Source organism: Vanessa cardui, chromosome 22 (genome assembly GCF_905220365.1).
Source record: "Vanessa cardui chromosome 22, ilVanCard2.1, whole genome shotgun sequence".
NCBI lineage: Eukaryota > Metazoa > Arthropoda > Insecta > Lepidoptera > Nymphalidae > Vanessa > Vanessa cardui.
In genome coordinates, this window is record NC_061144.1 from 9775763 (window position 1) to 9793821 (window position 18059).

Sequence of the window (18059 nt, forward strand, 5' to 3'; positions counted from 1 at the left end):
AATGCTTCACGTTGCATTAACACAACTCAGTTGTTGTAATGGCAAATTAATTATTAAGCTTATCTATCAACGTAGAACAATTTCTCAATTAGAATTTTAGAATTGTTAAAATTCTAATTGGGAAATTGACAATTGACTAATTGTGTCAATACCCTTTGATAAAAGAAAAATCAAAATATACTTTTTTCAAGTAGGCTTTTACCAAGCACTTTTGATTCGTCATTTAACAATGAAGTCAAGCTACCACCGGTTCGGAAAGTTGGTTGTATCGAGGAGAACCAACAGAAATTCAGTAGTTACTCTTTTTCAACATTAAAAAAAAACAATCATGTTAGTTGATTACAATTACATGTATGTAATTTATCCCGCCTACATACCATTAATGCCACGCTTTTTTTTCTTCTGTATAATTTTGACGAATTCTATATTAATTCCATTGCATTTATAGTTCATACCATTGTTTAACTTTCGGACTCATTTGTAAGAAATATGATACTTAAGAAATTCAAATGAATGTTTGTTTATACGTACTTCTGATAATTAGCCATCGTGTTTTATAATTATAATTGATAATTATCAATTGAAATTAAACGTTCCATATTAATAAAATGCTCATCATCTTGACTATTAACACAGGAAACAAAGATTCAGAAAAGAATTTAGATCAATGGATATCTTGGATATTTCAAATAAGAAAATACCTTGAAATTTCAAGCATTCCAAATATTAATCTTATCTCCTGATCCCAATATATCGTGTAACACATCTCGTTGCAACATCCAATACAGAGATAAATGTCGAAAACGTTATATTATATCTGGGTTTCCTTATGTAACGGTGCGGAACATGTGATCGATTAGCGCTCGGAAAATAATAATTCATAGACGAGTTTCACTTAAACTGATATGTGAATTTCGAAACTTCTATTCCGCGCTTAGAACGATTGTGTTTTGTTTTGTGTTTTATATTGTAGGAAGTATCTAGAAAAAATACTTTAATAGGATATATAAATTATTTCGTTAGTTTTCGTTTTGAAAATAGCACTATCGAACAAGAAATAGTCCCGTAAATATTACTCTTTTGGTCACAGAAGTTCTGTTTTTTTTTTTTTTTTTTAATGGAATATCTGGCACTGCGACCATCATCACGATTTTATCTTCACCGCCAGCCCGACGATTGATTATAAACACATACAAAATCTTCCAGATCCGAATGTACGTGTTCTATCACTAATTTATTACAATTTACATTTCCTTTTACGACATTAGTACCACAGGCCATAGACAATGACGCTATAAGAAATATTAAACATTCCTTACATTGTAATTATGCCACCAACCTATTGTCACACTGGGTACTGCAAATTAGCGGTAGAATATTTCATCAGTGGGTGTGCTACCTATCGAGTCGTATCAGCACAAATGTCTACCACCGAGTGTATTACTATTTATTATATAATATTGTTGTCTTTCTGATCTATCTGATAAAATAAATTCTTACCCATAAAATATACAAATATTTTTTAGTACATGTTAATTGCGTCTCGTCTCAATTTATCCACGAAGTTTATTGATAACGCTTTTCTTTTTTTTATCGTATAGGTTGGCGGACGAGCATGTGGGCCACCTGATAGTAAGTAGTCACCATCACCCATAGACTATTACGCTGTAAGAAATATTAACTATTCCTTACATTGTCAATGCGCCACCAACCTTGGAAACTAAAATGTTATGTCCCTTGTGCCTGTAGTTACACTGGCTCACTCACCCTTCAAACCGGAACACAAGAATAATGAGTACTGTTATTTGGCGGTAGAATAACTGGTGAGTGGGTGTTACCTACCCAGACGGGCTTGCACATAGCCCTACCAGCAAGAAACGCTGCGGCAAAGTTACCTTGGTGCCCTCGACGCTGATGATGCGGTAGAGATTCCGCGACGAATCGTAAAAGAACGACACGGAGACCGCCGCCGAACTGGCCGACATCCAGGATCGCTTCGTCTTCGGGTCTATGTGGAACACGTGCGCCTTGCACGTGAAAATCGGCTGCTCTCTGCAACGAAATATACCCTTTAAAATCGACCATTTTATATCACAATGACATTTAGTCTTAATGTTGTCTTAAATTTTCGCGATTATTACACATTGAAATAAAACTAGTTCTAACGGATTTCAGGTTAAAGAACTTTATTACCCATAAAGAACCTTACAGTTCACTTTACAATGAGCAATACATATATCTTATATACAAAGTTTGTTTTTTGTGGTATAATCCGCGGCAGTACATATCCACATTGACCCAAAGAAGATAAATGATTTGAATCGCGTATATTAATTTAGTCACATTTAGTTGGGACATTTATTCTTTTTTTAAAAAAAATTAAGGATCAGATCATTTTATTAATTCAAATGTCAGTAATTTAAAAAAAAATACAATAAATGTTGTCGAATTTTACAGAACACTGTATTCGATAAATCTATTATGAAAATAAATAAATATAATTCAAGTTTGACTCAATCAAGGAATTAATTTACAAATGTATAGTCACATTATTATTGACTAACTCGGTGTTATGGTTCTATACAAATCATTTGAATAGGTAACCTAGGTAACGTATCATATATAGTCTACCGGAAAACAATACTTAGTATTGTTGAGTTCCCGTTTGAAGGGTAGTTGTTTAACTAACCAATCAAAGTAAATTATTTGGCTGTAAAATATCTGATATGCTTGTGTTTCCAACTCAGATGGGTTTGAAGGTCGTATATAGCTGACCAAAATTAAATTAGAGTCATGATATCTTAATAATAAATCTCACTCAAAAAGATGGGCCCCTCCATTTTAAATTATTATCGTTGTGTAAGTGTGAGTGGTAACGATCGTGTTTACAATATAAAATATCGATGTGTGCGTGAGACTAAAAGTAGAGACAGCAAAACAATACATATTAATAACTTTACTTTCACATCATATTTAAATATTGCGCGTTTTTAAGTTTATCTATTTTTTTGCAGCATACAATTAATATAAATTGTTTCATATCGTATTATTAATTGCGTCATTTTTATACAAAAATAGGTACATGTAGTCATAAATTATTATAAACTTGAACGTTTATCTATGCTAAAGTACCCGCTAATACGATACCCGCTGTAACTCGATAGTTCCCTATAACGTAAAACGACGCGTTATTTTCTACGCATTTTACGCTCGCGGAAAATGGAATGGCGCGTCTTCGTGGCTTAAACTAATTATAATATAAGTGTCATATTTTACAATCTCATATCATAATCATGGTAAGCTTGACACCCTTAACTACGTGCTTGTAATTTGAGCGAATGAAAGGGAACACTTATGTGGCACGGGATAGAAAGAGACACATGTCTTTCAGAACTTTAGTATTTATATCGTCAAAGATGTACAATGACAAAAAGTTAAGTTAGTATAGAACCTTATCGCATTAGAAAAGTAAACAAGCTGATGGTTGTATAGTAAGTCAACGTTCTAGACATCGGTGCGGGTCAGACACAGCCAACGACCCGCTACCCTTGAGACAAAATTGTTATATTCCTTTTGGCCGTATACACAGTCTCATTCTTGTACGGCGTGCAATACTTAACCTACGATAGCGAGTTCATACCCTAACAAGAACCATCGAGGATATAGTATCATATATATGTGTATATTACCAACCCTGGTTGGAACAACGTGGAGAAATAAGCCCCAAGCACCTTTGCTCTAAATATAAAGAAGACTTATGGCAGCGTGACATTTACGAGCTGTTTTACTTTACCGCATAAATCATGAACGAATGGTACAAGAATTATGTCAGTATTTCTTCGATTTTCATTGTTGAGTATTAAAATTATCTACACATGTAATATATTTGGAGAGTATGTTTGCAATATTAAAAAAAAACCTTTATACTTGATGCTATTTAATGTTAAATCTTCTCAGTCAGTTTGTTTCCGCTTATCTCTGGAACGGCTGGACCGATTTTGAAGGGACTTTCAGATTTAATAATATTTTGGCTACAACAATAACTGTTTTGTTAATTTCAAAAGTACACGAAGTCGGGTACAGCCTGTGTGTAATAAAACAACCAAGAAGTATGCATATGGACACGAGCGATTAAAGTTTAACGTATATACAAATATAAACAGAGATCTACAGCCTGCCTCGGGTAAGTTACATAAAAGAAGTTGTATGCATTCACTTTTCCATTTACCTGGAAAACGTTCAGAAAACTTTATTTAGAAATGCATTATATACATCTTTTTAAACAGTCTCTCTTTGTACACATAAAACTTCTGTTACTCGTGTAACTCATCCTAAAAGATCGGACCGATTTGAACATATTTTTTGTGTTTTTTTAGTCCCTGGATGATTTTGATCGGACCCGATCGGAATACGGTCAGGAATATAAAATTCCTACTCCACACGGACAAAGCCAGGCCAAGCAACTAGTAGTTTATAAAAATCTAATTGACTTTTGAACAATTTTAAGTATCTCTTTGATAGGTGTTCATCAAAGTATCTACACAACGAACTCTTTTGTTAAATAGTGGCCGAAGTGAAAGTTACTTACTTTTGGTCATTAAAATTATACATTTTAATGTAATTACCATACTTTTGAAGTTTTTGTTGAGTTGTAACTACGAACCATTAGACAAAATTAAACCACACGTTTTGTGTAAAATAAAGTTATTTCGCTAAGTAATTTAAGAAGCGTTTTTTAATGTAATCCTTTAGAATCAAGCCGTTATTTTACAATCAATTCTGTCGATAGTATAGTGAGCTTGATATGTGTGATTGTAAAAAATAAAAACGAGTAAAGCAAGAAAGATAACTCATTATTGTTTCATACTAAACAAAAGATACCAACTTAAATTTCACGTATAATGTTGTGATAAATGAACCTAGCTGAACCAATATAGATGACCAAAAGACAACACTGGTTTTCAGCTGGTCCCTTTACCTAATGTATTGTAAACGCGTCGAGAGTATAGCCGGATTAAGCCATGTAGAAGCCCCTAGGCGAAATCTCGGGGCCACTGTCAACTTATATAGGTTATCAATAACTTTTTTGGCGACAAATATAGTTTTTAAATAATAGCATCGCATTAAGACTTCAACTTGCTTTACTGAAGAAGTTACGCAGTTACCTAATATACATATATACAATATAACTTATATGGAAAAGAGGTGCGATGAAGAGGTAACTCTTTTTGCAAGCAAGTCTGGATAGGTCTGATAAGATACTCTACCGCCAAACAGCAGTACTCCGTATTGTTGTGTTAAGATTTAAAGTGAATAAGCCAATTTAACAATTTTACTTGGTGGTAGGGCTCTGTGCAAGCCCGTCTGGGTAGGTACCACCCACTCACCAGTTATTCTACCGCCAAATAACAGTACTCAGTATTGTTGTGTTCCGGTTTGAAGGGTGAGTGAGCCAGTATAACTACAGGCACAAGGGACATAACATCTTAGTTCCGAAGGTTGGTTGCACATTGACGATGTAAGGAATAGTTAATATTTCTTACAGCTTCATTGTCTATGGGTGATGGTGACCACTTACCATCATGTGGCCCATATGCTCGTCCGCTAACCTATACCATAAAATAAAAAATAAAAAATAAAAAAGGTCAAAGAAACAAAACATCTTAGTCCCTAAGATGATGAAGCGTATTTGTTTTCCTTCACTTAGTTTTCCCAAGAGCCCATATTTTTCTTTTCTACTGTTATAACTAATTTGTGAGTTCTCTTATATGTCGGCTGTGTCGAGTATGTTTAAGTTAATTTTATTTATGTCCTTGCTTAACATTATATTTTACATATTTATACCATTTAAACTCTCTAATTACTTCAGAGTTCACTGAAGTAACAAGTACAGAAAGTACACACCAGTAATAAAACATGCCTGCTGCATTCTTCTTCGTCGATCTACTGGGTTAGGCCACATAGAGGTTCAAACCACAGATCGGACCGACAAAGTATATTATAAACGACTTTCATGGTCGAGTGGTGTGTACACCGGTTTTCATGGGTACGCTACTCTGAGGTCCCGGGTTCGATTCCCGGCCGAGTCCATGTAGATTACCATTAGTTTTCTATGTTGTCTTGGGTCTGGGTGTTTGTGGTACCGTCGTTACTTCTGATTTCCATAAAACAAGTGCTTTAGCTACTTACATTGGGATCAGAGTAATGTATGTGATGTTGTCTCATATTTATTTATTTATTTATTTAAAGTTTTGGTTTTTGCGTCGAAACCATTTCAGTAATCCGATGCACTATATCCGCAGAAGGAATCTCGGAAAGCACGTTATGCTTTCGGTCCTGCTTACTTTTTCCTTTCGCGTCGGTTTTTCCATTCGGATTATGAGAGTGAGAAAAAGGATTGCATTTGTTTTTGTGCACACACTTTCGTGGGTGTCCTTTAAGATTGGGCATCGTGATTAAAATCGGTCAAGTCGACATCAATAACATATAGCTGATTGATATCAGCCATAGAACTTATTGATTTGTGGAAAAACATCATGCTATCAGAACCTTGGAAGTAAAATTAAAGAAGCTATATAAGTATATGGAAAAGTTTTGTAATATATACAACATGCTATCCGTTCCGGCTTCACACGAGTGTATATACAACTTATAGGAGAACAATCATATTAAAAAAAATCTTGATTTTTTCGGCTGAGAAGGGTAAAATTCTTGGCGTTTCTCGGCTATAATATGCATGTATTACACATTTAAATGATCCTATACTAGAATTATTCTGATTATAAATGAAAAACACATTAAAATCAATTGCGTAGTTTGTTTTACTTTGTTCTGTCATATATAGAGTACGCATATCAAAACATTATAAAGCAAAGTTATTGTCAAATCGTATGGAATATTTTAATCTAAGTTTTGTCGTCGAAAGGCGCTCAAAACAAACGAATGTACTGTTACGAATATTCTCAAACTTATCAAGCGTTTGTAAAATGTGCGTAATGATCAAACTGGAGCACTATACAATGATAATGTATGCTTACAATTCTTATATGTTACATTATACAAGTTAATGATAAAGATCTTGGCTATAATGGATTCATGAATGTCATCCAGAAATTTATGTTTATAATATACCAGTTTCCAGTTTATCTGTGTGGGAGTGGCAGGTGTTAAATACCCTGTGTGCTTTTCTGTATTAATAATAGCACGTTTGCAAAATTCTAAGTGGTTAGACGTGAAAATGTAACATACAAGCAAATAAACAAACTCACTTTCGCATTTATAATTAAACCATTCATGCTTTTGTATTTTCAGCGATACAAGTTTATATGAAATAATCTATATTAATATTACAATAAAAGTAGTCGCTCTTTCACGACCAAACCGCTGAACCGAATTTGATGAAATTCGGTATAATATGAGACAACATCACATACATTACTCTGATCCCAATGTAAGTAGCTGAAGCACTTGTGTTATGGAAATCAGAAGTAATGACGGTACCAAAAACACCCAGACCCAAGACAACATAGAAAACTAATGGTAATCAACATCGGCTCGGCCGGGAATCGAACCCGGGACCTCAAAGTGGCGTACCCATGAAAACCGGTGTACACACCACTCGACCACGGAGGTCGTCGGTATGAGGCAATCTTGATCTCAAAGGAAGGACAAGGGCTACTTTCTTTTGCCTAATACATGATATCCAACCCCTAGCCGTGGGCGACAATTGGTATTTCATACTTTGTTAAAACTTGGTCACATGGTAATCATACACGCTAGTTTGGTAGGTATCGTATTATAGATTTAATTAAAAGTTACTATTCCAACATTTTAACCCTACAACATTTTAAGGTTAAAGAACTTTATTACCCATAAAGAACCTTACAGTTCACGTTACAAAGAGCAATACATATATCTTATGTATAAAGTTTGTTTTTTGTGGTATAATGCGGAAGTACATATCCACATTGACCCAAAAAAGATAAATAGAAACAATAAAAAAATTATGTAGTAAATGGTCAAAATTTTAGTAACATTAAATTTTATTTTAAATATAGAAATAATGTTTACTAATTTTATTCATATATATTTTCGCTTATAAATATTTTCAGTTTCTTTTTAAAGTTACCTATACTTGTACACTCTTTTGTACTATTCGGCAAAAATTTTACGAAGTTTTCAGATATTTAAACAGCCAGCTCTCTAGTTCAATGATTACCTGGTTTATAATATAAACATAGATCAGTGAAACAATTCACAAGTAATAACAGTAACCACTTATTTCTGAAACATTGATCAGAGTCGGATTAACTCATTTAACTTTAAGCGAACGATCATTGGTCGATTGCAGCTAATGACGTTATAGGCGACCAATGAGCGTTCAGTATTTAGTAAAGTTAATTAATATGACTTTGATTATTTCGGAAACTGGAGGTTTCTCTAATCCTTACTAATCCAGATCAATAATATACGAAAATAACAACGTATTCTGTTACAACAAACTAAGCTCTGATTATATTGGAATTGAGAATTAAGTTACCAATCATTTTAATATATGTATAAAATACTTATTTGACGCAAAAAATATCCCGAGTTATAAACACCGAAAATTAAATAATAAGTTACATATTGGCCTTTATATGTATGACTTCTTTTTTCTTGTTTTTCTTTAATGGTCTAGGTTAGCGGACGCGCATATGGGCCACCTGGTGGAAAGTGGTAGTCATCACACATAGATAATGACGCTGTAAGAAATATTAGCTATTCCTAACATCGTCAATGTGCCACCAACCTTGAGAACTAAGATGTTATATCTCACTCACCCTTCAAACCAGAACATAACAATACTGAGTACTGTTATTTGGCGGTAGAATAACTGATGAGTGGGTGGTATCTACCTACCCAGACGGGCTTGAACAAAGCCCTACCACCAAGTAAAAATCTAAATTACAATAAACCCATTTGATAATCATCTAGGACACAACATGTCTATGAAATAACAATCTATTTATAAATAACTATAAAAAAATTAACCGTTATATACCAGGAGGTAGATAGTATAAATCTTAACCGATTCACAGTTTTAAATCGAAAGCTGCTGAGCATTTCTTATTCCAAAGTTATTGTGAGCAACATCACAAATGTAGAAATCATTTGTATAACATCAGGACTTACAGACAGAACTTAGGGACAGAATTATGGTATAAGTATTCAATTTAAACATTGTTTTAAATATATTTTTTCAATCATAATTTTTGTTTGGTATCACTATTGGATGTATTTTTTTTTTCTATGTGTAAATAAGTACATTGGCAAATGAGCCATCTAAGGGTAAGTAACACTACTGCCTATAATCATTAATGCTGTAAGACATATGTACCTTGTACCTGTAGGTTAATTATCCTTCAAACCAGAATATGACAAAACCAAGTATTGCATGGCTTTAGTTTATATGAAGAGTGAATTACTCAATGTACTGCCCAGTACAAAATCTAGTCAGGTCCATTCAATATGGAAGCATTACACTTGCTTATTGATAGACAAATCTGCCAGCGGTACGGAAATTAACACCTCGGAACAGAGATGGACCAGCGAAAGAAACTTAGCCGGATTTTGGCTTTTTTAAATTTCATTTTAACAAGTATTGATTTACAATATTTCTTTTTACTTTAATTAATTATTCGTCATGTACAACGACTATCCCTGATTATCTCCAGAACACTTCAAGGCTGATCGTCATACTAGAAATACAAATTCTTAATATGAATACTTTCTTCATTGGGCTTTGGTAATCAATAAATAAATTTATTAAATCTTCAATGTAAAAATTAAATTCTAACAACTATGCTTTCAATGTTATGAATTTTGTTTTGCTATATGTAGGTCTAAGTCCAGATAATGGTTCATCTTATCAAAAAGACCTATTTAGAGTAACAACTTCATGTATGTATGGACAATAGCTGCCTTTAAATGTGTCACTTTAACTCGGAGATATGTCTGTCTTTGTCAACGCAACACATATGAAAGAGATAGCAGTATTAGTATACCAATCAAATAAGAAAAACTTTAGATGTTGTTTGATATAGTAGCAATTACCTTTGCTATTTAAAACTTTTTGTGTAGTTGAATTTGTAAGTTATAAATGTACCACTTAGATATTTATTAAAAGACATTTTTTATTATAATTGTCTTCAAAACATAACCAATAAATTTATCAAATTATATGCTTTATAGTATTAAATACTACTCCCTTTTATTAATTGAATATAAATAGTTGTTGCTTCTATGCATATAAAAAATAATTAAATTGAGCTGTACTTTTACAAATTCAAAAACACACTATCAAATCTAATTGGAATATATTAATGAAATTGAGATCAAAGCAAGACTAATAATTTAAAAAAAATACTTAAAAATTTTTTTTGTGAAATATGTATAAGTTTTATTTCTGAGTATTATAATTTTATATAATTATATACTGTTTTATATAAGACATTCAGCAATTACATATGTCAATCACCATGTGTGCATGACAGCTGATAATGTTATCAACACATGTGACATGAAGTACTTCAACCATTTCAAATCTCTTATCAATAACAACAACAAATTCAAGAAACTGCAATAAAATTAAATTGTATTTATATTAATTATCTACCCTCAATTTTCATGAATTTAAAATACATTTTTAGTATTAAAATAGAAACAATATTAATAAAAGTTAAACTAATAGAATTTTTTCTACTGAAAAATCGAAGGTAGGACGGATGTAAAAATACAGATGTTATTTTCGCCGCGAGCTGCTAATGAAGGCAATTCTGCTAATTTGCTCTCTCGGCTCGTCAAACTCATTCAAGTATAAAAAATTATAAATAGCTACGGCCTAGCGTCCCCCGACGACCTTACAGCCGAGGTAATCGAATGCAATCAATGAGCCAAATGCAATCGCTTCGACGGGCATTGCGAAATTTGAAATTGCACATTTATTGTTAACTAGCGAATGTAAAGCATGAATAAATGTAACCGCGGAATTCTTTGTTTTTTCAAAGAAAATAAGCACTTATTAAAGGAAAACCCTAAAATATCCCTTCGCATTGGTAAAATGCATCCCCTCCCTAAAAATATCGAGATCCCAGGTAAATGGAATTTCCTCGGCACTACATGACATATCAAGTTTTTGAATGTTATACAATATGTGTAATAACACTATTATATTACTTACCCCATGGTTTCTTTTCCTGCTGTCATTTAAACACAATAAATTGGAAAAATATCCTACTTCATAATTCTTAATTTTCTCTATACAACTGTCATGCGGCGGTTCCACCATAAACTAAAGATTTAAGCAATGTTGCCAAGTAAGCAAATAATGTCAATCATATATTGAATTATAAATATTTGATTAAAATCAAACAGTTATTACAGTGTAGGTTGAATATTCACATAATATTAACTGAAATATTAATTAGAAAATTAATATTATGAAGATATTTATTTAATAATAATTTTATATAAAAAAACTCTACTGCCATCTATGATTATATTTAGTAATTACAATGAAATACCGCTACTGTTTAATAGATGGCGCACAAGATCAAAATAATGTGAATACGTAACACAAGATGGCGTTTTATGAAAAAAGTAATAGTAAAATATATGCACTTCTAAAAAAATATCCTTAAAAAACTATTAATATCAATTTCAACAATTATTATTAAAAACTCTTGTATTTTAAGCATGTAATAATGTAGTTTTTAAATAAATATTTAAACAATTATCACAGTTTATTTTTTTATTAACAAGCAATTAATACACTCAATATTCCCTATTGAAATAAATACTTATATTTTTAAAATCCTTAACAATAATTTTAAGTAATTGTTTATGTCTTTATAAGATTGCTGCGTCGGATACCATACACTAATCTTGTAGTTGCGGGTTTTTATGTCAGCAAGCTTAATCCAATTTTTGCTTAAATAACCTCTTCATAATATATCACGTTATGTCATAGTTCCTCGTAACCTCTTGAAGTATCGCAAATCATAAATAAATATTTTCATTTTTACGGATTCCTTAGAATAACAAGAAGATTTGTTAAATGTATTTTTATTGTTAGTGTTTTATATATTATAACAACCTTATTGATTTATTATTCTATTTTTATTGTTATAGAATCTTAGCACTTTACAACCATGGCCCTCATTAATCCCATATTTGGGGTACCCTTACTCTAAGGAGTATCCAATATGCACCGTACCACAGATAACATATAGAAAAATCGTACTGTATAAGTTTTGACAATGGGGGCCCTCGAAATCTTTCCCGTTTGGCCGTGTGTTCCGTTGTTGCTTATAACTATACGAATGAAGTGAATTAGTTTTAGAGATTAATGGCGGAATACTTTTATATCGGTATTAGACACCGGTTTTATTTTTTTTAGCATTTTTAGAAATATTTTTCATGTTTAAAATGCCATGTATCTAATAAAAATGTTAGTAATGTAAAAAAGCGCAGAAATTGTCTGTGGAAGTTAACTTACCTTCAAGTCTGATCGTATAGCCGTCAGTCGCAAATTGACAACCCTATGAACAATTCATTTTAAGTCATTTAATATAATAATAAAACCTTTAAAAGCAAACAGAATTACGACTGCAATATTGATTACGAAAGGAGGAAAAATTATTGACAATACATTTTGAAAGACTTGTCTATGCTCTCTGAATTCCTACTGCAGTAACTAAAAAAGGAAATGATTCCAGAATATTCCAGAGTTGGGTCTCGACTCATATCCCCGCTTCCCCATCGAACTCCCGCTTCTCCAATGTGAGTTGTTTCACGTTGTTTTCAGTAACAATGACAACAACCTGTAAATTTCCCACTGCTGGGCTAAGGCATCTTCTCCATATGAGGAGAAGTTTTGAAACATATTCCACCACGCTGTTCCAATGCGATTTGGGGGAAAATGGTTCAATTGACCATCTCAGCCTTTTTTACTCATCTTCTGCTCCAAGTCCATCTGTTCAGCCTGCGGATCAACTAACGATGATTTCACTCTTCATGAATGACGTTTATTAATATATTATATTTATGAGTCACCAACAAAAGTTACACACTAAATACACATTCTTAAAATAAAACAGTGTAACCCACACAAGTTATGTGCTCCTTCAATCATAGAAGACCACAGAATGCAAAAAATATTTTTAAACACAATAAGCAATGATATTATAATAAACAGATATGTTATATCCATACTAAACAACAGAAAAAAGTGTGCCGCGCCGGGGACCGTTTATTTTAGATTTCGTTAAAAGTAAAAAGATTAGCTTGATAAAAACAATAAGTAAAACATCATTGACAATAAGAATAAAAACTCATTTCTTATAAAATTATATATAGCAATAAAAATACAAATACGAATTAGAATCTTAAAATTAGGAACAATCTTATAAAATAAACTTTATTATTGTATTAATAGTACTAGGTTAAAATTTTAGTGAGAACGTTACTTCTGTTTCCGTGATTTAGTAATCAAGTACAAAATGTCCTGTTCGCTGTAATTACAATGAAGTAATAAACAATAAAAGCAAATGTCTCGGTAAATATTTTGACGGTTTATGCAATATTATCCCTTAACTAGTCCACAGTCTCTCAGATGGGAGCGAGTGAAAGTGAGTTACATAAAAATTGAACGCCGATCGCGGCGTGTGTAGGCATTAAGGCCAAGTCATTGTACTCATATCTTTCACTATAATACAGTTATGAGCTATTATTCAATATAAAATTTAATACGGCTTATAATATGACAATTTTCTTCGTATTTGCTTTGATTTTTGGAAAAAAGTACTGACAGAAACAGACTTTAGGAAACAGCGATATGAGAACATCCCCCCATCCCCTCCAACGACATTTCCTCCTGTTTTTCTCTTTCTTTCTGTTCTTTACAATTTAACGTTAAATTATTAACAATGATATGAATCATTCTCAGTTATATATACATAAATGCTTGTGTGTGTGTGTGCGTTTTTAATAAATAAAGCGAGAGCAACTTCCTTCCAACTGGCTGTAACACGACACCAATCGTTCTTTTTTTTATTTAAAATAGGAAGAGAGAAATCTACAATCTGATTATAAATAACTTCATCAATAAGCCGACAACTCTGGGAATTAAAATGTTATGTCCTTTTCAAAGCGGAACACAGTAGTACAAACTACAAAGTATTAAACTGTTTTGTGTTAGACTAACAATGCGACTACTTACTCTACTACAACAACCTAGAAGTGACTGCAACCTAGGGGTTTTTTTATATAAAGTTTAGATAAAAATTATAAGTCTTAAGTAATAATAAGTTGACCACATCAAGTGGAGAAGTCGTTTCTTCCAAGACGGCAGTTCTTTCGGAAGTAGGCTTTAGGTTAAGGCTAAGGCTAATATATAAGGATTGTATAAGGCAGATTATACAGAAGTCCCAAGAGTATAATCGGCCCCTGCGTCTTGCATTCGTGGACTATGAGAAGGCCTTTGACTCGGTTGAATTCGGGCTGTTCTGGAGTCCCTGCAGCGTTGCCAAGTTGATTGGCGATATATCCAAGTGATGAGATGTCTCTACGAAGCCGCCACCATGTTCACTAATGCAATGGAGGATATGTTCAAGACGCTGAACTGGAAAGGACGTGGCATCAACATCAATGGCGAATACATCTCTCACTTGAGATTCGCGGACGACATCGTCATCGTGGCAGAAACGCTGCAGAACCTACAACAAATGCTGAACGATCTGGCTGATTCTTCTATGCGTATCGGCCTACGGATGAACTTGGATAAAACCAAGGTCATGTTCAATGAACATGTTCTACCGGAACCGATTGCGATACACTGTACCGTCCTCGAAGTTGTTCAAAAATATGTCTACCTCGGGCAGACTCTGCGATTTGGTAGAAACAACCTTGAGGACGAGGTGAATAGAAGAATTCAGCTAGGTTGGGCAGCATTTGGAAAATTACGTCGAATCTTTACATCGTCGATCCCACAGTGCCTTAAGACGAAAGTCTTCAACCAGTGCGTCCTACCCGTCATGACATACGGAGCCGAAACGTGGACACAAACGGCAAGGCTGGTCCACCAGTTTAAAGTCGCTCAGCGTGCTATGGAAAGGGCTATGCTCGGCGTTTCTCTGCGGGATCGCATCAGAAATGAGGCGATCCGCCAGAGAATCAAAATCATCGACATAGCCCACCGGATTAGCAAGCTGAAGTGGCAGTGGGCTGGCCATATTTGCCGCAGAACCGATAACCGTTGGGGGAAACGTGTTCTAGAGTTGAGACCGCGTCTCGGCAAACATAGTGTAGGACGTCCTCGGGCACGGTGGAGTGACGACTTACGCAAGAAGGCCGGCAGGAGATGGATGCGAGTAGCCCAAGAACGATCTCAGTGGCGTGCAATTGAAGAGGCCTATGTCCAGCAGTGGACGGAAATGGGCTGATGGATGGATGGATGGATGAAGTAATAACAAGCAAGTCAGAGTTTTCTTAAATATGTGATTTAAAAAACTCTGCCTTGCTTGTTATAGTCTGTAACTATTCTTTTTATAGACTTATATAAATCATATGAATTTTTAATATTAACACCGTAAGTATATGTATATTGTATTGTATGTTTTTTACAAATTTGTCAATAAAATAACCTTCATGAAATAAGCTCATTTTAGACAAAGCTTGTGCCAAACTTCAGCTAAACCGGTTTATTAAAAAAAAAAAATTTAGAATTTAAACTGGATTTAACTCACGCGTCCTAACAACTGAGAACGAAAGCTTATAAAAAAAGACATTTATTACACGAACTAATGTAAATTATATAGATCTCGTCTTCCCCTTAACAAACAAAGATCAATCTTAATGACCAAACGAATAAAAAAATATACACGAACAATACAAAATGAAATAATATTGGATTGCGAGTGTGACATAAGATATTACTTTATTTAATACGAGCGTTTCGAAGTTACGTTCACGTGCTTTTTAAAATTGAAGTTGCTTAAAATTGATTTTCTTTACAATTCAAGTTAAGGTGTATACAGGATATTTTTATTTAACATAACTTAAATATATCCTAGTATAAACTACATAATTTAGGAAATGCGATTAACTCAATAAAATACGTGATATTTTAACGAATATCTTCTCTAAACTCAGGTAGACTCTCAGGGACGCAAGAATAGACAGACTGGGCAGGACTATTGTTTTTTTGTTTTGCACTTGTTAAGATTCCGCTGAGCCCATAGTACTCGATTCCAATACAAACATACTTACATGCTAGTATCATTAAAAACATACGTCGCGCTCATTTTTTGACAGCGCACGAGCTTTTTTGTGTTTAGTGTTTATCGTTAATGGGAAACGCATTTGCAGTAGTGAACTTGCGTTTATATTTTAGTGAGTGAGACCGTAAAACAAGCAAAGGGTCTGGCGCAGAAAAGGCTATTTACGGTCACGTGTTAGGCAATATAGTGGACCTGGAGTTCAAATTTGCTTTATGCCAAATGTTACCAAATTCAGTTCATTTGTTCAGTAGTGAAAGAGCCACAGACAGACAGACAGAAAGACAAAGCCATTTTCAAATTTATAATATTAGTATAGATATCAAAATAGATTTTTAATCTGTTTATTGTGATAACTCGAACGCGAGTATTACACAGACGTAGACCCAAATAATACAGCCTAAAATTAGTATAGTACGACACAACTTAGATGTCGCATCGGCAAACTTCGTAAAACCGATCACATCCGAATTGAGTACGTTATCCCAAATTATCAATATTTATTTCTCATGCGAATATGATACCTAATATATTCGTCAGTTTGACGAGTCGATTTACATGCACTTGCTTTCTCTGACGCGTGAATGTGTAACGACGAATAACATCGAATGGCACGATAGGGAGCTATTTCTATTGGTTGTGTAAATCGACAGTAATCGGTTTTATTTTCATTCCATTGCATTTTCCGATGCTACATCTAATTTGTGTCGTACTATAATCGTAAATTTCATCTACAAAAATCGACAAGGACTGCTTGAAAATAGACGAATAATAATTTAAAATTATTGTCAGCTGACAAATTAGTTTCAATGGTTAGTTAAAAACAATAATGAACTTAACATAAATACTGTTTGTTTAGAAATCTTTAAACGTCAAGTCGTTTACACTTCCTTTTGACATAACACTTCCTCGCTGTGACCGTGAGCGCGAAATTCTGTTTTCCTTTGTATTGATAAATCTCGCATACAAAACTAACAGTTTAAGGTCATACATTTATAGTATGGAATAAAACACAATAATAAACAAATACATATGTAATGCTGGCGCCTGAGGTGCATGTCTTTGTATATTGTAGCAATTATACGATACTACTCGCGAGCCACAATTTGAACAATGATGTTAATGAATTATCTTCCGGGATTTGTAATATAATATATTATTAATTATATTCTTAAGCTATTCTTCGATTGTCTTACAAGAACAAAAGTAGGCAAGTTGTTTGCATCATTATACATACTAAAAGTATTTTTTCTCCGAAATGCGTCTGGTATAAGATTTATGTTTTATGGTTTAGTAGTTATTCTAGTTAGGGAACAGAAAAACCGTCCCCCTGCATTTATATAGTATAATATGATAGGTAATTGATAACATTAAAATGTCTATTTGTAATATTCAATTAACCGCTTTTCACTAGGTCCTTACAAGTATATGTTTACAAACTCAAACCCAAACTCCAATAACATTATTCAATATAGAAGCATTACACTTTCTTATTGATGGTCAATTGAAACAGTACCACCGGTTCGGAAAAGAAAATTCCCTGACCTGAGAAGAACCGGCGAAAGAAACTCAGCGGGTTTTTTTTGTTTGTCTCATATATTATATAAACAAACAGGTACATAAAAAATAATCTCATTTTTTACTATTTTTTTCTATCGTTCAATCTGTTCCGGCTAATCTCTGAAACGGCTGCACAAATTTTGACGGGACTTTTAATTACAGATAGCGGATGTGTCAGTGTAG

General features: G+C 33.4%; 1 protein-coding gene across 2 annotated transcripts in view; it reads right to left on the minus strand.

Annotated features, from left to right (window-relative positions):
• LOC124539418 (homer protein homolog 2) overlaps positions 1 to 11338 on the minus strand; it is a 45521-nt gene extending 34183 nt beyond the window's left edge. For both annotated transcript variants that reach the window (XM_047116811.1, XM_047116810.1), the window contains exons 1-2: positions 11222 to 11338; positions 1896 to 2052 (exon numbers count right to left, since the gene is read on the minus strand). In XM_047116811.1, coding sequence (XP_046972767.1) covers positions 1896 to 2052; positions 11222 to 11247 — 183 coding nt within the window. In that variant the 5' untranslated portion in view covers positions 11248 to 11338. The remainder of the gene's footprint in view (positions 1 to 1895; positions 2053 to 11221) is intronic.
• Positions 11339 to 18059: the final 6721 nt, after the last annotated feature.